General features: G+C 34.3%; 1 protein-coding gene across 2 annotated transcripts in view; it reads left to right on the plus strand.

Moving 5' to 3' along the window:
• Positions 1-8,228, plus strand: part of LOC128996910 (trafficking protein particle complex subunit 8) — a 35,591-nt gene extending 27,363 nt beyond the window's left edge. For both annotated transcript variants that reach the window (XM_054422439.1, XM_054422440.1), the window contains exons 17-22: positions 566-710; positions 3,081-3,174; positions 3,864-4,078; positions 5,197-5,417; positions 6,333-6,422; positions 7,571-8,228. In XM_054422439.1, the coding sequence (XP_054278414.1) occupies positions 566-710; positions 3,081-3,174; positions 3,864-4,078; positions 5,197-5,417; positions 6,333-6,422; positions 7,571-7,805 (1,000 nt within the window). In that variant the 3' untranslated portion in view covers positions 7,806-8,228. The remainder of the gene's footprint in view (positions 1-565; positions 711-3,080; positions 3,175-3,863; positions 4,079-5,196; positions 5,418-6,332; positions 6,423-7,570) is intronic.
• The last annotated feature ends 11,583 nt before the right edge of the window (positions 8,229-19,811 follow it).

Genomic DNA, 19,811 nt, shown 5'->3' on the forward strand with positions numbered 1-19,811 from the left:
ATGGATTTTATCTAAGGGATAACACTGCAACCCCTAGGTGTAGGCTGAAGTAATGTGAAAAACAATCCCAGGCTCGTGCCTAGCATCCTTGGACAAAACCTAGGCGCTGGTATCCAGGAACCCTCATGCGCCTTCATGTACTACAACGTTCACGGTGAAGGAAGGTCCTCTGCCATTAGAACTTCCACACAGTGCTTTCTGCTTGGGCTCTTCCTTGCTTGTTACAAGTATATTTCGGGCACAACATACTAGAGCTGACAGCGCACAGTTGTCCCATAAGCGTGCTCTGTACCTTACTTCCCTGTGCTTAGACCTAGTGAGGAAATATTATACTGTTGTGCTTTTTAAGTCTTAGAAGACTCAAATTGAATTATTAGTGATATAAGGTAAGATGGACTAAGGTTTTAAGGATTAAAAGGCTTAACTGAATGGGACAAAGCCCATCTTAGCACAAGGAACACTACAACGTCATACTATAGCCAAAGGAAAGTTAGATAACCAAGACTCTACGTACCTCACAGCATGTCTCTGTTGTCAATGAATGTCATGAATGTCAATGTTGCAGATATCGGCTGGTAAGGCACAGCTGGCCTATCCTAGTGCATGACTCTCTCCAAGTATGTGTTACGACAACTCGCAGTGCCGTTGCCGTAGCAACCGATCAACCTGAGTCTCTTAACCTCAAACTGCAGGTCCAAAACACCAGTCAGGTTAGTTTACGGACAATTTTAATTCTTTTTTTTCTGTGGACATGATTTGTGATTGCTCGTGTCATCATACTCGGCTCAATGGATACAGTTGACTACCTCTCACTAACACCTCAAATCTGAATCCTTGCCCCAACTATAAAAAGGCTTAACCTTCAGAAATTGTTGAAAACAGGAACAGATATGTTTCTAAACCAAACATAATGTATGAAATACTAGTTTACTAAAAAATGGAAAACATTATATTCTGTACTGAAGTTTTCAGACAAGCCAGTTGTGACTTTTTTGTTTATATGTCTATGGGCAAATATCTATGCAAATATTGCAATATATTGTAAATATATTGGTTGTCTGAACCACTGGAGTATGAACCGAAAGTTTTTGAATAAGAGGGAGTCTGGGTCAAGCAATTTAGGGGTACATTGTGTTGAAATACTTGAAAGTCTGGTAGCCTATAAATTTTAAATGGTCGTAACAATTCTAGATTTAGTCTTCTTTGTGATTTATTTATATTGGATATCCAAGGATGCCCATTAAACCCGAAACACAGAATTAATGGTTCCTTGAATTTTTAGTTTAAAATTCTAACTTTTAAATATTCAACTAAATTTGTATTACACCGAGTCATTATTTAATTTATGAATAAATAATTTATTTCACTTTTATCTTATAAAAAGATAGGGCATTTGCCAGGAATTATTAAGGAAATTGACAGGAAAGCAGGCTTACCTTTAAATAAGTCCATAGAGACACATAAAACATCACAAAATTAAAAGTAGAAATTTTCGTGGTCACTGACCACTTTTTCAACCACTGGAGATTGGAGAAAGTAGAAATTTTGTGATGTTTTATGTGTCTCTATGGACTTATTTAAAGGTAAGCCTGCTTTCCTGTCAATTTCCTTAATTATTTCACTTTTATAAATTGTACTGTGAATCGTACAAACAAGATCTCTGCGGTGTCTTTTGTCCTTAGTACTCGATTAGTTTGGTTGGAGTTCACTACAATGTGCTTTTAAACTGCCCACGATTCTGCAGTTATTGCTTAAGACGTCCCAAAAATATATGAAAATGTTACAGTTAAAATTGTGCATAAACCGTGAATTTCATCTTCAAGTTTGTGTGGGGACCCTGAATATTCATCAAAAAAGAATGCCCGGGTCTTAAACTCATTGCTTGGGGACTATTTTTAAGATAACTAAGTTTTATTTTCCGCACAGCAAGGGAGGAAAGGTTAACGTTGGCATGGGCAAAACAGGTCCGCCGGGGCTGGCTGCCGTTGTGACTTACTCACTCGTCTGACGCCAGGTTCCACTATAATGTTTACGGCAAAATAGAAGGCACAGTATGATAGATTGTTAAATCAATTTCAAATTCACCCAATGATAAAGCGATTAGTTGCTGATTTAATCAGTTTTTTGACACTGAGATGACTCGAGTGAAATATTTGAAAAATAAAAAGTAAACTGTGCTGTATTAATTCAGAACAAAAAGTAAACATGTAATTGATAATAAAAATACTGGTTGCAATGGTGCTAATTGCTTCATATGTTGACTGGGACGGGTGGCGTCGTCCTGTAATCAAGCTACTAGGAGGTCTCAAATTGTGGATATTTATAGGCATGCACTGTGGATGCGATACTCCCTGGTGTGGATTAACGTCCGCACAAGTGAGTACTACGACTATCCGCAGTACTATCCTGATAATTAGACCAATTTGTATATACCAAGGCAAAAATGTGGTTCAGATTCCACTATAAACTGTAGGTCCCTTAGTTCCCATTAGCTGTATGGGTTATTATTTAACAGCTGTGTCTAAGGAATGTCGGCCTAGTCACTAACAAGACTACAAGAACACGCCACTCATCCTACACTCATCTCCATTCATACTTGGCTTAAAATACCTATGGTCGCCATTTAATAAGAAAGTATAAGTATAAAGTATAACAGACACAGAAAGTAATTTTGAAAGGACATTTATTTACCTGGCCGGCCAAAACAAGTTATGAAAAATTTAAAGAAATCCGACAATCAAAAGCCCAAAAAAATTGATCGTCTGAAGAAGTCTTCAGTTAAATCGAATTTCCACAACGTTATTCGTAAAAGATTGAGACTTTATGCCTAAAACATTCAGTTAAGACATCAGATTAAACCCGCCTTAAGTGTACAGACTTTGCCATTTTTATGCTGATATGAGATTCATGACAATCCAAATTTTATCAAAGTATGAAAAAACGTTCTTTTCTTTTCGATTTGACGTTTAAATTGTTTGATTATCTTTATAGTCCCCAAGCAATGGCTGTTCAAAATTGTGGCATACTTTTTATGAGACCCTGTATTAATTCCCCATCGCAGTATCCTGTGTTTGTTTTAGGCCAACGACAGTGTCAAGTGGGTCATGTGTGTAGAGTGTGCTGCTCTGTACAGCGCACAGTGGCAACTGACCCTTCGGGGCTTCCATCCGACAGGTAGGAACTTCATAGTCAAATGTTCAACAAGTTTCGTACAGTAGTTATAAAACATTTACAAGTTTGATTGAATGTGACATTTGCCTAGAGCTAGAGGTTGCTAGGGAGTTCACTATGGAGAATGAATTTTATACATGGTATATCCATGACAATTTTAGAGTTAGATCACTGACGTTTGGTTCTGAGAAAAGTTGGTAGCTTTTTGATGTTGTGAAACTCAGCTGTACCGCGTTAGCGTGTAGTGTGTGACTTGCTTTGTTCACTGTTCAGTTGGTTCCCGCATCGCGCTCCTGCCGAGGCGGCTGGGTCGGTACTGACCTACCTTACTGTGAACGCGGGGAATTTCAATGTACTTTAAAACTATTTTATTTCAATAATATTAACATTTTAAATCTTTTATATTTTTCATCTTTGTTAAAAATTTTCATTTTTTCTGACTCTGTTCTTGATGGGTCAGTACTGACCCATGAATATGACGTCACTTTGTGACATCATATTCACTTCCGATCGTTTTATAATATTGTATTTAAATAAAGACACAAAAAGGAATGTTATACAGCAATAAAGTTTTTTTAGCAATACAATTTGATTTTTTAATCTCCTTTAGCAGTGAACGAGTTAACCTTTTATTGGCATACACAAGATCCAGAAAAACGTTAACAATATTAAAATTCTTATTATGCTTGCAGCTGTGTCACTGGGACCGCAAGAGGTTTCTCACTTTCTACTAAAGGCTGTCCGCAGATCCTCTGTTACCCATGATCCTCTAGTCTCCAAACTCCCTCTGGTGGGGGACACCCCCCTGTCCCCCGCCGCTGAGTTCCTCCCCCACCACCAACCCCCTGCCGGCCCAACAGTGGAGTCCTCGGTAGACCTTCAAGCCACGTTCATTGTTCTTTGGAAGGTTTGTTTGAAATTCAAAGTGTAAACCTCAAAAGAATGGATTACTGTATGTTGTATTTGTGTGTAAAATATTTTGTTAATTTTTGGTAGGGGTTGAAAATGTAGCCGGGATGGAAAATAAAATAGTCCAATGAAATTAACAACAACTGGTTGAATATTTATAAACTAAAGTATTTTTAGTTGATTAAGGTAAATCAACTCAGTTTTTCTTTCAAATTAGCATTTAATGTGAAGGACCGAGTTTTTAAAGCCATAAGTCATAAGTATTGTATTGAATAAACACATTCTTCATTACAAAGGCACTGGTGAACAGGTGTATGGTCAATCGATACGTTAGAAAAACAAAACTTAAGTCACAACAAAATAATAACAAGAACTATTAGATAAAAGATACAAGAGACATTTTACAGATTACAAATTTATCTGATATAGCCTAGTGGATTTTTAGCAAAGAAAAAAAAATTCAAAGAAGATCTTGAAGCAGTGTTAGAGACAAAACAATAATAAAACAATCTGAATCCTATTCCACATAAACTAATGATCAATTAATGTCACAGTCCTATAAGAAATCTGTCAGGAAGTGATATGATTTTTCCACCAAAACATATGGGTTGGTGGGTTGGGGAGATACAGATAAAATTGTTGTACCTTAGTTATTGGACAAAATTGGCAGTTACTATACTGATTCCAACATATTCTATAAAAAATAATGAGTATTGTTTTCAATTTTTAAATATTTATAGTAGACATAAGGACATTGGGAATGGAATGACAACATTAAATTTACTTTATGATGTGATAAAGGTCACAAAATCACATCTATCATATGACAATATCTTGGAAACTTTTTATTTTAAGAACAAACCACAAATGAAGGCTGTACTGAACAGGAATTATAGACCGTGAAAAACATTGTACTATACTAAAAGTAGACTACTAAAACCGTAGCGTACCGACTTTTTTGCACTGTAGACACCAAATTATTTTAAATACATGTAAATAATTATATTTTTCCTTCTTCAAGAAAAAATACATAGGTAAGGTTTTCTTACTTCAGAACAAAACAATTACCTCCACATTTTATACCTTTTGGTTGATGTGACTTTGTGTCTGTGTTAGGCTACAGTGGAGCTGAGGGGAGGAGATGCCCGTAGTGCTGTAGGCCAGCATCACGTCACGCTACGAGGGATTGGGGAGAGCAGCTGGTGGCCTCCGCCTCCCCCCGCCAGTGTTCCTCCACCCCTCACCCCCGCCAATGATATCACAGTGAAGCAGAGACTGGTCACATACTCGTTAGTGCCCCAGGCCCCCGCCACACCACACGACTTCTCTATTGACAGGTGAGATGTTGTTGGTCATACAATTTTCTATGGAGATTTTAAAAGAGTTTATCCATACAAATTTTCACCCTTGCTGGTCGGTTGACATTTTTCTGTTAATTTCTAGGCTTGTTTGTCAATTTACAACCTTATTCGTAAACTATTTTACTTTTAAATATTTCCTTCTTTTAAAACTACAGTAAAACCCCTGCACTAATTGAAACCGCAATCCAAACTGACTGAATCCATTAATAAAATTCAAATCACTTAAAAAATAAGGTAAGCAATGGGAATTGTTCATTATGGCGACGGTTGTTGGTCCGTTTGCCTACGGAATGCAATAGACCAGACAACAACAAAGATCTAATACCGTGATAAAAAAAAAACAAATACAGAAAACAACTGCCAATTATTGAACAAAGATAGATTTTAAGATGAATGTAGTTGAAGCAATATAGAAAAGGCCTTTTGTAGATTCCATTTCCATAAAATCAAAATGGGCTTAACACGTTCGCTGCGAGATTCCCATTGGCGGGGCAGTCGGAAATGCACGCATATAGGGCCAGCACGACATGCTGACATAGTCTGGTTAATCCCCGATAAATGTGGAGGTTACAGTAGACCAACTTGTGTAACACTGCACCTTGACTCCGACCAGAGTCGTACGCACACTGTGCCAGTACGACATTACTCTGATCGGAGTCGAATGTGTGAAATTCCAAAAATTCCGAAATAGCCTCGCCTTTTTATTTTGGTTAGTTGAGGTTTATTGTCTCATTTGTCATGTTTTCTGATCTTTCCTTCTTATTTGCCAATGTTTTATCCTTGTTTCCCAATTTTCATTCATGTTTACACACTTCCATCCTTATTTGCTAAAATTTATCTTTATCCATCAATTGTTGTACTTGTTTGTCAATATTCTGTGTTATGTTGCAGAGTGTGCTTGATTCCAGTAGATCTGTTTGTTCGAAACTGCTCCAACTGTGATGTCATCGTAGAAGTTCAGGCGACAAGAGCTCCTGTTACGTGAGTAGTATGAATCATACTGATAGATTACTGATGTATAAGTTAACGAATCCTTAAAATGTCTATGGTTAAATCCTGATAATATGGCAAAATGCCATAAGCACTCTTTTTTACTCTCTATTTTAGTGTTACTTCTGTTATCTTCACAATTACAACTTTTATAATGCAGCATTTTTGGTAATACAGTAATGCCAATATCCCGAACATGCCAAATTATTGAGGGTCTGTCCCACTACAAGAAGCTGTACAATAGTGTACAAAGATACATAATTGTTAACACTTAAAGTGAATAATTGGGTATGAATTTAAATATCAGAGTAAGGCTCCACCATAGACTAACCAACACAAGTAGACTTCTCATCCCATTGTAAATTTTGAAGCACGTTTTTTGTAAACGCGTAAGTTCATGTACGTGACACATGGACGCTAGTGTCGACGAAACTTTGTTTCTATTATTTTAGGGTTAATTTCTTGATTTGTGCTTTACTGTTTGGTTATATAACAAGGGGACAAGTTATTGTTTATGATTAGATCGTATTATTTGGTTGAACGAGGTTTTAAATGACTGTAATAACGGGAAACAAATTGTAAACAAAACACGACCTCTAAATAAACCGTACAGAACTAACAATAAAATTGTCTTCAGCTGTTCCATAAGGATGAGAAATCTACTAAGGGAGTATGTTTATCTATGGCTCCATTCTACCTCATGTTCATAACATCAAAATGTTATCTAAAATGTTAAATTGTGTAGTGCAATTCAATGAAACATTTTTTGAAATTTTGAAGTGACGTTAAACATGTGTTTTGGTTAGCACACCCTTTCCATATGGGCTTCTATGCTTCCAGAACTGTTTAGATCCACATCAAATAAAAAAAAAAAATTAAGCCATTGTTAGGGGCGGGATTGCAGAAGACGTCTACAAAATTGGAACAGATAAAAAATGTTGTCGTCACAATTGCAAGAGATAACGACCATATCGCTGGAGACGATCATGATTTTGTTATAACCGCAAAAGATTTTGTAATCAGTGTCCTATTCAAAATGAAAAAGTTACTGACACTGTTGGTTTTGAGGATTCAGAAAACAAAATATGCCGATGCCTGGTCAGAATGTAGAAGCTGACATTTACAATTGATTGTTGCAGCAACCAAGGGTACATGTACTCTCCTCACTCTTGTCATGCGTTCCACTGGGTGGGTGGCACTCTGAGGATAGTGGACCTGCCGCCCCACGGGTGTCGTAGTGTCAAGATGTCCGCCGCAGTCGGTGCACCCGGCGCGTACAACCTCGGCTCTCACCTGGTGTTGCGCGCCAGAACTACAAGTAGCGACTTCACCCCTCAAAGTTGGAGAACAGACTCAACTCTCGTAGTTACATAACACTCAGTCAACTTAATCTCTCCGTCTCTTAATTAGAAAGGTTGTGTTATCGCCTAGTTGCTCAATCAACACTTGAGACTATCGGCGCACTTGGTTTTGCGCCAAAGTCAGTAGTGAGTCAGCGAATCTTTACTCACGTAGTGTCGAGGTTCGTCGCAGCTGTTTATTTTCCAATTTGCCATTTTGTAAATACGTTGTGTATTTTTAAGGTATTTATTTTCTATGCTAGGCTTAAAGTACCTCATATCGTTTGTACCTTCGACATTCCTCACCTCAACACTGTTACTCGTATAATTGTATTAATACACTTAGGTACCGTGAGATTATTACACGTTATGAGTTTGTTGTACAGAAACTGTGCTGAAAGCAATGTGATATCAACTGATTGATATGGAAGTTTTATTACATAATTTTAAATTATATTAAATGATAAAATATATTTGCAAAAGTTTGCGGTGGTCTTTTAATTTTTCCTATATTTTTTTAAAGAAATTAAGACTAGGAAATTTGCTATGTATTGTTTCTAATCCTATGCAGAAGAAATTGTGGGATTCAAGAACCAAACCGTGTTTCTACAAAACGTCATTTTATTTAAACTACTTATTTACACTAACACCATAAGTCTAAGTATTTACAAGAGCGCCAAACAGTCTAGCCCAGCTTGTGGTGGAGTAGATGGAGCCAATGCAGTTTGTGGAAGATCTCGTCGTTCTGTCCGGGCCGAGGGTTGCCGCCCGCGTAGGGGTTGGTGGGGTCAGAGTCGTCCAATGGCATGGCCCAGGCGAGTGCCAGGAACGCCATCAGCAGAAACACGATCTGAAACATCAACAAGAGTGAGTAATGTTCGTAATCTTAAAGAGTTTCACCAGTCAGGGAAGTCAGTGAAAATGCACTGATTTGACTAAAGTTGCTGATTTTACCATAGGGCTACTGAATATCTGCTGATTTTATAAAAAGGTCACTAAACTTTCAATAGTTTTACTTGGATTCGCTAAAAATTCATTAGTTTGAATTAAAAGGCATTCCTGACATATTTTACCAGTGCCACAAATCAAACAGTTTGGTCTTAAACCATAATAAATTTTATTTTTATTCATTAAAATAAAAAAAAAAAACAATAGAAAAATGTGTTCTAAAAACATTTTAAGGTTACCCCCTATCTGATAAAAAGATATGGCATTTGCCAGGAAATATTAAGAAAATTGACAGGAAAGCAGGCTTGCCTTTAAATAAGTCCATAGAGACACATAAAATATACAACACAAAAGTAGAAATAAACAACACTGACCACTTTTTTAACCACTAGAGAACAATCTTTTTCTCCAGTACGAAAATTTCTACTTTTGTGTTGTATATTTTATGTGTCTCTATGGACTTATTTAAAGGTAAGCCTGCTTTCCTGTCAATTTCCTTAATAAAAAAAAAAAAAACATACCGTATTTAGTAAAAAAAGTTTGCAGTCTATTTATAAACTCTTACTTGGTTATTTATGATTTCTAAAATATTTCAACCATGCATCAAATTGCTTATTATTCTTGACGGCAAAATGTAACGGAAAAGTTACTGATATTTGTTTAAGGGAACCAGTTACTAGTAGATACATGGCATATACTAACAATGTAGTTGATTATCAATTATCAATCAATTATCAATTAGTTAAGATGGGGACGCCACTATGTGCGTATTTTAACCCAAATATGAGTGAAGGATGAGTGTAGGATGAGTGGCGCGATCTTGTAGCCTTGTTAGTGACTAAAATGCAATTGCAAACAAAAGTGGTAGTTTTAAAAGAAGCTTCTTTCACAAGGGAGAAATTTTCTAATAAATAAAAACTTAGTTGTTGATTTTACTTACACACAGAATCACAACATTACATTTCAATAGTTGATGTAACTACTGTTCCATTATCACCCATTCATCTTTCACAAGCCATAATTCATATGAATTAATTGTTTGAATCAATCCTAAGTTATTTTAATTGATTGATTGATTAATCAGAAACTTATTTGGTCAGGTGCAAGCAGCATAGTTAAGAAGTATATGTAACAAATTCAAGTTGTATAACACTCTTTGTTAGTCGTCAGACATTTTTTATTATTATTTGTATTCAAAGAGCCCGGATTAGGTTATTGTGGCTAGCAGGATTAGACCCAGGCCCTTCAGGACAAGAGGCTTGTGCTTAAAAACTACCATGATGCATTTAAATGTAAATTATATATGTTGAACTTAAAATATATATTTTGGGAAATATAGGCTACTAGCTGTACCCGCGGGCTTCGCCCCGTTTAACTTCATAAGTATTCGCATGGCTCATTCACGTCCTGGTTGAAGTTCGTTCGTTACGCTCACTCACCTTTAGGTTGGAGCTCGTTCGCTGCGCTCACTTGCCTTCAGGTTAGCTCGTTCGCTACGCTAACTCGCCTCCAGGTTGAAGTTCGTTCGCTGCGCTCACTCACCTTTTGGTTGGAAATTAGCTGTTGTCATAAATAAAAAAAAAAAATAATAGTGCTGGACCCTGTTGGTAATCCTTGTAACTTTTATGCTATTGAACATCATAGAACAGAACCAACTTGTTTAATTGAAACAGCTGTTAAGATTCATTAATTACTTTTAAATATGAAAAATCATAAGATTAACATGGGGAACTACAGAGCCACTGGGGCGGAGCCCGAAAGGGTTTTTGAGATAAGAATATGCTTTAATGTTAATCGGGAATGTGAGCTATCATCATGCCAAATTTCAGCCCAATACGTCCAGTAGTTTATGCGTGATTGAGCAACACACACACACACAAACATACACACAAACATACACACAAACTCACAAACTTTCAGATTTATAATATTAGTAAGATAAAATATAAGCTCTGCTGGACATTTAAATGTAACCTAATCTAGCCTAGTAACTTAATAAAAAGATGATCAGTTTTTTAATGTGCTATTATTTTTTATATGGCAGCTAATTACAAAAATGTGAATACAATTTTAGCGAATTTCCCATATAGGGAATAAGCTATTACCGTAGTACTCATGGTAAGACCTGGACCCGGGACCAATTTCATTTTTCATTTTGAGGTCCCTAGAGACCAAAAACACCATCCGTTCAAATTCATATATATATATACAGACTGTCCCAAAAGTCCCGGACCGGTTTAATATTTTCTAAACGACAACAGATAAATCAATAAGATTTGGTACATCAACACCACACCTAAAAATCTACTTTTTTAAGGAAATATCAATTTTCTGTCATATCATGGGGACGTCCCGCAAGGAGTCAGAAGGAAATCTTAAATAGAAGCATAGGTTGCCATGTACATCAAATTAAAGGTCTTTACTAGCAGAATATAATGCCGCAAATTTGAACTCAAACGGACAACCAAGTCAAGAATGACAGTGGTTCAAAGATTCATTTATTTGCATTTGGGGGCACAGCCCTAGGAATCGGAAAAAAATTTTTAACGTAAGCATATGTCGATATGCACATCAAATTAAAGGTCTTCACTAGTAGATTACAATGCCGTAAATTCAAGCTCAAAAGAACGCCTGAGTAAAAAATGGCAGTCGTTCAAAGATTCAAAATGGCAGGTTCATGAAATCTTTGAACGGCTGCCATTTTTTACTCAGGCGTTCTTTTGAGCTTGAATTTACGGCATTGTAATCTACTAGTAAAGGTCTTTAATTTGATGTGCATGTCAACCTATGCTTCTATTTAAGATTTCCTTCTGACTCCTTGCGGGACGTCCCCATGATATGACAGAAAATTTATAGTTCCTTAAAAAAGTAGATTTTTAAGTGTGGTGTTGATGTGCAAAATCTTATTGATTTATCTGTTGTCGTTTAGGAATTATTAAACCGGTCCGGGACTTTTGGGACAGTCTGTATATGTCCGTTAGCGTGATAACTCCAGCAAAAATGATCCAATTTTGATGAAATTTGGTACAAACGTGTAAACCTACGTTTATTCGAACGAGTTCGCGATCCAGCATAATCGGACCATGGGAACGGGGTTTTATGGTGGGGTTTATGGGGTAAAAATGGGGTTTTCCCATTTTTGACCCTAAAAACAAAAAAAAAATTGCAATTTCTTTCTAAACCGTTTAGTAGAGCTTAAAAAATAAATAATTTGGTATATTGAAGCGCTGTTGTATGCCTAACGGTCATGGAGAAAATTCAAAAATAGTGTAATTTAAAATTCCCATGTTATTCTTATGGAGAAAATGAAAATTGTTGTAGTTTACTTGTTTATGGATATATATTGATACAATTTGGCATATTTATTAATTTCATCCTATACTATTGACGTATGGTCAAAAACACTCTTCCCCAAACACCTTCCCTGTAGAGGCAAACCTAAGCACTCATTAAATATAATGTTATTTAAACTAGCTGTTACCCACGGGCTCCACCCCGTTTTACTACATAAGTATTAATAAAACTATTGATTGGTTAAGTTAAGCTGTAATAAACAAAACAGAAATCAGTAATGGTAATACAAACAAATAATAACAGCTGAGGTATTTTTAACATTAGGTAAATGGAAAGTTCCCTTTGAAAAGCAATTACGACCTTATAGGGCAATTTATGAAATAATGGATAGTTTTGCGCAAGGTTTCTCGTCATGACGAACCTTTTAAGTATATGGTTTATGGGGGTGTGACTTGTAGTTTTCTCAAAAGTTCATGGGTACTTTTGGCTTTATATATAGATAGGGATGGAAATAAATATTTTAGTAAAAATGTACCTAATCAGACAGGTTGAAATTCGCTTAGTCTGCAGGTTTGCTGCGGCGGGGGTATTTAACTTTAAGTTTGCATTTATGAATCACTGAACAACATTTAATTCTTTAAATTTTTCTTCAAATATTTAACACGTTATAAATCCGTTAGGCTTTAATACAAAAGAAAATTGGAAAATGTGTAAAACTAAAGCAAAGCAAATGAACCAACAAACTTAATATTTCTTATGCTTTACTTTATTATTTAGGTTAACAACTTGTACTTTTCACACTGTGTCTAAACTGTCTGACTTAAAATAATAATAATTTGCAAGCTTTCAAAAACGTCAACGTCCTTTGGGGAGAATATTTAACAATACAGAATTCAGCCGTCTCACTGACGAAAGTTATGGTCTTGGGGCCAATAGATACAAAATAAATGCACAATATAATGTTACCAAATGAACACTGCACTGATATTTTATCGTAGTATAGGAGAACTTCTTTAGAGAGGTTGAAGAGAAGTGTCAGTTAAAGTTTAAAACTTGAGCAATTTTTAGTTTCCAAACTGATACAGTAGGACCTCAATATCTCGAATCTGAAGGGGGTATGATCAAAATTCGAGTTATCAAGTTTTTCAAGTAAGTGAGGTTCGAGCTATGAAGGTACTATAAGAAAAAGTTTGAGATACTGAGGTGTTGGGGTCTGACAGTGATGTTACGTCACGGCCTTTATAACTAGTTTTTTACGTGTTAAACCTTTATAAATTGAACTCAAACTATTTATTTGTACTGAAGAGTAACTGTGGAAGCAAAATAGAACAATTTTAATGCACATAAAGTACTGTATTTATTATTTAGCAATAATTGTAATTTATTGTAAACATAAGTTCACTAGAACTTTTAAAAATAAAGTAAACAACAAAAACTGTATAAGCTCCATACACCCAAACACAATACTACAATACAAATAATGAAAAACTGCTTTGAAAAATACTAAGCAAAAATTGTTTATGGATACACAGTACTGTATCATAATGTTTGGTGTTATTGAGGTTAAATGAAGTCCTGTTAACGTTTTGTAACATTGTGTAGGCCTCGTGTATGGAACAAGTTAAGTTTGATAGAGTACATAAAAACCTACTAAAATTAGTTTGACTACAGTAATAGCCAAACAGACACAGGAAGTTGGATTATCATGTCTCGACAGGAATCAAAACACAACTGACTTGCAATGTAAGGCAAAACTTCAAATTATTGAGGCACATTTGTGCAAACTTCGACTTATAAAGGTAAACTTTGAGTTACTGAGGCTCGATGATGGGAGAATTTGAGTTACAGAGGTTGAATATTACTGAAAAAAATTTGTCAAAATTTGACTTATTGAGGTTAAATATTTAGAAACTTCGACTTATAAAGGTACTTTTAACATTATGATTAATATGGATTTTAAGAGGATTTAAATAATAGTCTTTACATAAAGCCTGATCACGTTGTGTCCCATTACCGTTGTAGTATTATCCTTCGTTTTTAACCCTAAATGTTCTTGTACGTGTGCGTGTTAAATGTATTTATTTATTATGAATTGACGACCTTCGAGTGAAGCAAGAAGACATCTGTACTGGCCCGACAATGACTCCTTTGTGAGTCGAAACCGGTTGCAATTTAGCAACACATTGATCACATAAATGCAGGTATTTACACCATTATTTAGTATTTAAATGTGATCAGGAGGCTAAAAATTCAATATAATGATTTTAAAAAAGTTGAGATATTAAGATTAGAGTAATTGAGGTTTTACTGTATATGACTTATCTGAGATCACTCTAGTTTTTTACTTAAACTGACACTTTTCAACCAACTCTCTAAAGGGTGTTTACAATAAATTGCAATTATTGCTAAATAATAAATACAGTACTTTATGTTCATTAAAATTGTTCTATTTTGCTTCCACAGTTACTATTCAGTACAAATAAATAGTTTGAGTTCAATTTATAATATTTATAAAGTGGTTTATAATTTATCACGTTTAAGTCAAGTTATAAAGGCCGAGACGTAACATCACTGTCGTTCTACAATGGGATGAAATACAGTGTTATGCTTTATGTGCAACTATTACCCTGGACTCTAACTTTCACAAGTGAGTTAGCTCAACTCTATAATTTCAATATAATAAATAGGTTACATACCTTATAAATCCGACAAACAGCTCATTTTAATTGAAGGTCGTTTACATGTTTCGGCTTCGTAATGTGTTCGTCCCGTCCGTGTGTATGTGTTTGTGTATGTACTTTTAGTAGAAAACAATGACAAGGATTTCACCATCCAACTGCGATGTTTTGACAATGGCCGATACAAGCCGAAACATGTAAACGACCTTCAATTAAAATGAGCTGTTTGTCGGATTTATAAGGTATGTAACCTATTTATTATATTGAATACAACAGCTCCGGAGCTAGAATGGAAATGAATTTTAATTCTATAATTTCTCCGAAAATACTCATCAGCCACTTGGCCTTCCTTTGAATTATAGAATAGAATTTAATTGCAATAAAACTGAATGATTAGATTTTAAATATATGAAAGGCTGTACATTTTGAAGCTTAAAAGAGAAAATGAGTAATAGTTTAGAATAAGTCACATGGACAACAAACATTGATTTAATTCAAATACATTTTAATAAAAACAAAATTAGGCTACTTCTGTTTGACCCTAATATAAATTTGTACCCACTAAATTCTGTATGTTTTACATATGCCCAATCCATAAAGAAACTATTAGTTAATGAATTTTAAAATTTTAATACCTTAGGTCAAACTAAAACTTTACCAAACTCTAAGATATTTTAAACATTTGATTAAGTTGACTTACCAGACCAGTTGTCTTCATGGTTGTTATGTGGACACTGAACAGTGAATGAATACAGTAGGTTCCAGTATTGCCATTTTATACCCAATGGCCTTCCTGTATGACAAACAAGCAGATCAGCCTAAGAACCCATGTCCCAGTGAAAGTGATGAGAATTTGCAAACAGTTTCAAAACTACTTGGAGATAGCTGTAAATAGACAATGCCCTCAATCAAAACAAGTGCATTGAGGAGTGCTGTGAGATTTCACTTTAAAATTATATGAAACTATTGTTAGGTGATTGTATAATAGTTGCTTGGCTCTACAAATATTTATTAATTATTTTCGTTGTTGGAAAATATATTTTAATATTTCAAAGTTGCACATGAATGTTTAGGGAAGTATAATTATATGAAATTCCAGACATCTCTTACTGTTATTTCAGACAATTTTGTTCAAAATATACACATCTTTATGGGTTTATACAAATTGTATGGTTCTAACTTTTTTGTAAAGGCAAGTACCATATTTTACAGACAATTAATTCGAGATAATTTTATGTAGTAATTTACTGCTTGACAAATTGAACACTCCCTCCAAATTTGATTTCCTTTATCAATTTTTTAAGGCTATTTGCTGATTTATTTTCCTTTAGAATTAAAGTTTATAAAATCAGGTAAAATATTTATTGTACCATTCAGTGTTTACAATAGGTAACGTAAATTACAAAATATATAAATAAAATGATAACCATTGCAAACCATGCTGGTTTTTAATCTTTTTGTGGTGCAGTTATTGGTTACAAAGTATCAATAAGATTTGGTAAATTATTAAGATCTCCAATTAAATTCTATCATCAAACAAAACTGGACATCAATTATATATTAAAATCAAATTAAAAATAACTTTCTATTTAATTTCGGTTCAATTTCTGACAGCCTACTCCAAATACATAAATTGAGTGAGATCTGAATACATTACTGTCTTTCGTAGAATTAAAAATTCTGAAATCCTCAGGATTTTGATTTTCTAATAATATATTGTATAATCTCTAAACAATTATAGCAGTTTGAAATAATCACAGCAACCTAATCTTCTAAATTAGTAAAAAAAAATAAAAAAAAATGCTATTCTCTGTAACATCACAATTTAAACTATTCTTTACTTTATCTAAGGTATCCATTTGAAATAGAAATTTCTTAAAACTTTAACAGTTCCCTGATTATGGGAGAAGATCTGGAGAAAAAATACCCCTTTTGTAGCAAACCTGCAGAGTGCAGACTAAACAGATTTCTATTTGCCTGATTGGATTTTCTCTGAACTATTTTCTTAATAATGCCAGATTTATTGCCTTTTTAAATAACATTAGGTTTAACGAGTAAGTAGGTTTGCTGCTACAGGGAAGGTAGTAAGCGTGTTTTTCAATAAAAAGTAACAGTTTACTTATTCTCCTAAAAATAACATAGGAATTTTTAATCTTCGGTTTTTTTAATTTTCTATGAAGTTGTACAAACATGCTTCAATATACAATGTTATTTGTTTTTTAGAACTAAAAATAGTTTTTGAAAGAAATTGCAAAATCAAAATTAAACATAAGATGGGGATCAAAATAAAAAATACTTACTTTTAAAAACGACTTTTAATAACCAGCGTCTTGAAAATGTTTAGTTGCCATTTTGTTATTAGTGGTATGATTTATATTTTCTTTATGGCAATTGTTTAGTTTTTTCAAGAGCTGTAAAATGATATGACAGTGGACTATACTTCCATTTTGAAAATATTTAGACCCACTACCCGTAAGGGCCAAATTTTCTAAATTGCTCATTTTTATTGTAGCCCCTCATGTCTAAGAAGGTTGCATCAAACTGATTTCAACTATCTCAAATAATAAAAAGTTAAGGGGGGTGCAAGTTACTTTTTAGCCACCCTCACGGTTGACTGGATGCCATTTTGCTATTAGTGGTACGATTTTTGTTTTGTAATTAAACATATTTTAAGACATTAAACATGTCTTTATGTTTTTTAATTTCTTCAAAAACCTGAGGTCGACTATACATGGCATTTGAACAATTTGAACCCTACCTCCACTGTAAGGGCAAAATTTTCAAAATTAACCATAATTATTGGAGCCCCTCATATCTAAGAAGGCTTACCGGTTCCAAATACCTCAAATGGTTATAAAGTTAAAGGAAGTGCAAGTAACTTTTTCAGCCACCCTGTATTTTTCATACCATTATGTTATTTAAGAAAGTAATTGTTCTTTATATCCGTTTTTTAATCATTTATTTAAATATATTTGAGTTAACAATAAAATATCAACGCATTTGTAACAATTATTATTTTGGTGCAAGAACACAAGGGACCATCAAAATCAGTGTTTCCTAGTAAATATTGTAATTAGTAGCTTTAGTATTTTTACGATGTCACCAGGACCGGTTTTTACAAATTCTGAAAACCTGCAATCTTGCTTGGTAAATAATTTGATTTTAAATATAAAATAAAACCTATCGAAATCCTCAAAATTTTATTTGACTCTATATTTATGCTCGACTTTGAAGTCCTGAAAAGGTTTAAGAAATCACTTTGTAGCTTCTCACTCTTAGTCAAGTGAAGAACGTTTGACTATTAATAGAACTGTACATTCCATCTCCATGTTAAAAAGGGGTGCTAGTTTTTTTTTTTTTAATCAAAATGAATGTAGCTGAAGTGAGTGTTACGAATAAACTGACAAAAATCTTGAGTACTCAGTGAAAGTAGGCAATAACAATATTTTATTTTAACTATTTTAACATCATCTTTGGTCAAAAGACAAAAAACAACTCTACTAACTTTTGTTTACATTTTCTCATTAATAACATGTGTTTTAATTATTAGTAAGCATTCTAATACAAATATTAACATTTGATAACAATTTAAAACCAGTAAGTTAAACAAACTCAGCATATATAACAGCGAGTCACGAAAAGATTGCGCTGATGTAATCTACTGATTTCTGTCAAATGTGCAGACTTTTTAACCAAGTCATTTCATGGGATAACTTTTGTTAGCTATGGCATCTTGTATGCCCCCCTAAACTACCTCAGTAACAAAAAAATACCCCCGTCGCAGCAAACCTGCAGACTAAGCAAATTTCCATTTACCGGGTTTGATTTTCAAATAAATCTATTTAAATAACGTTAGTTTTAACAAGTCTTAGGTTTGCTGCTACAGGGAGGGTAATAAAGTGTGTTTTTAGTCAAATATTAATGGTTTATTATAAAAAAAATGTCCAAGTTTGATCAAAATATATCCATAAATTAGCAAACTACAACAGTTTACTTATTCTCCATAATAATAGCATGGGAATTTTAAATTTAAAATTTTTGAATTTTCTACGTATCCAATAATCGTAAAAAAACACTTCAATATTCTAAATCATTTATATTTTAAGCTCTTTAAAATGGTTTGAAGAGAAATTGGAAAATTTTATGTTTTGGGGATCAGAAATGAGAAAAACCAAATTTTACCCCATAAAACCCCCCACAAAGTTGGTGGCTCAGTTGGTAGTGTCATGGACTTAGCGATGTCGTGGGTTCGGATCCTGGCAACTGCCACACAAATTTATCAGTACAGTTCACCTTTGTACTGTACCGGCTCACCCCTTACTTGGCTGGATACGTTCCATGCACAGATCTGTAGTCTATGTGGACAGGCAAATGCAAAGTTAAAAGAGGTCGCCAACCTCTTAAAAAAAAAAAACCCCGTTCCCATTATCCGATCATGCTGGTTCGCGAACTCATCCAAGTTTATTCCGTCCTACATCTTCAAGCTAAATTTCATCTAAATCGGACAAAAATTACTCAAGTTATAGCTCACAGACGTATATGTATGTATAAATATATATACACATATAAATATTTGAACGAATAGTGTTTTTGGCCTCTAGGAACATCAAAATGAAAAATTATATCGGTCCCGGCTCCAGGTCTTACCGTGCCACCTACAGTAATAGCTACTCCCCTATAGGGAAATTTGCTAAAAGTGGAAAATAGAATCTTAGACACTATCTTAAACATGTTTTTTTAAAATAAAAAATAGGCGAGTGCTGGTTCATATAGATGGGATGTCTACTTCAATATCCAATAGTTACTAGTGTACCTGTTGCTCGAAATCGAGCAATTGTCAAGTACCGGTATTATACAGAAGTTATTTTAAAACTACAGTAATAACAGTCATAATTTTCGATGAGTTTAAAAGACCCGACTAAATGCTTATGTAACTAATTGAAATACTCACGCTATTTAATAGTGTTTCAAAATAACAAAAGCTTCTTGTAAAAATATTTTAGCATTTTATGGACCCGGCCTTATTTTTTAGTGTTTTCTACAAATGTTTCCCGACTTAAAGCTGTAACAAGTAAACATTTATTGCATGTATTTATTTGATCTGACCTTAGGTAGGTTTA

The sequence above is a fragment of the Macrosteles quadrilineatus genome, unplaced genomic scaffold (assembly GCF_028750875.1).
Source record: "Macrosteles quadrilineatus isolate MER2022 unplaced genomic scaffold, UCM_ALF_1.0 Scaffold_6__1_contigs__length_79288215, whole genome shotgun sequence".
In the NCBI taxonomy this organism is placed as follows: Eukaryota; Metazoa; Arthropoda; class Insecta; order Hemiptera; family Cicadellidae; genus Macrosteles; species Macrosteles quadrilineatus.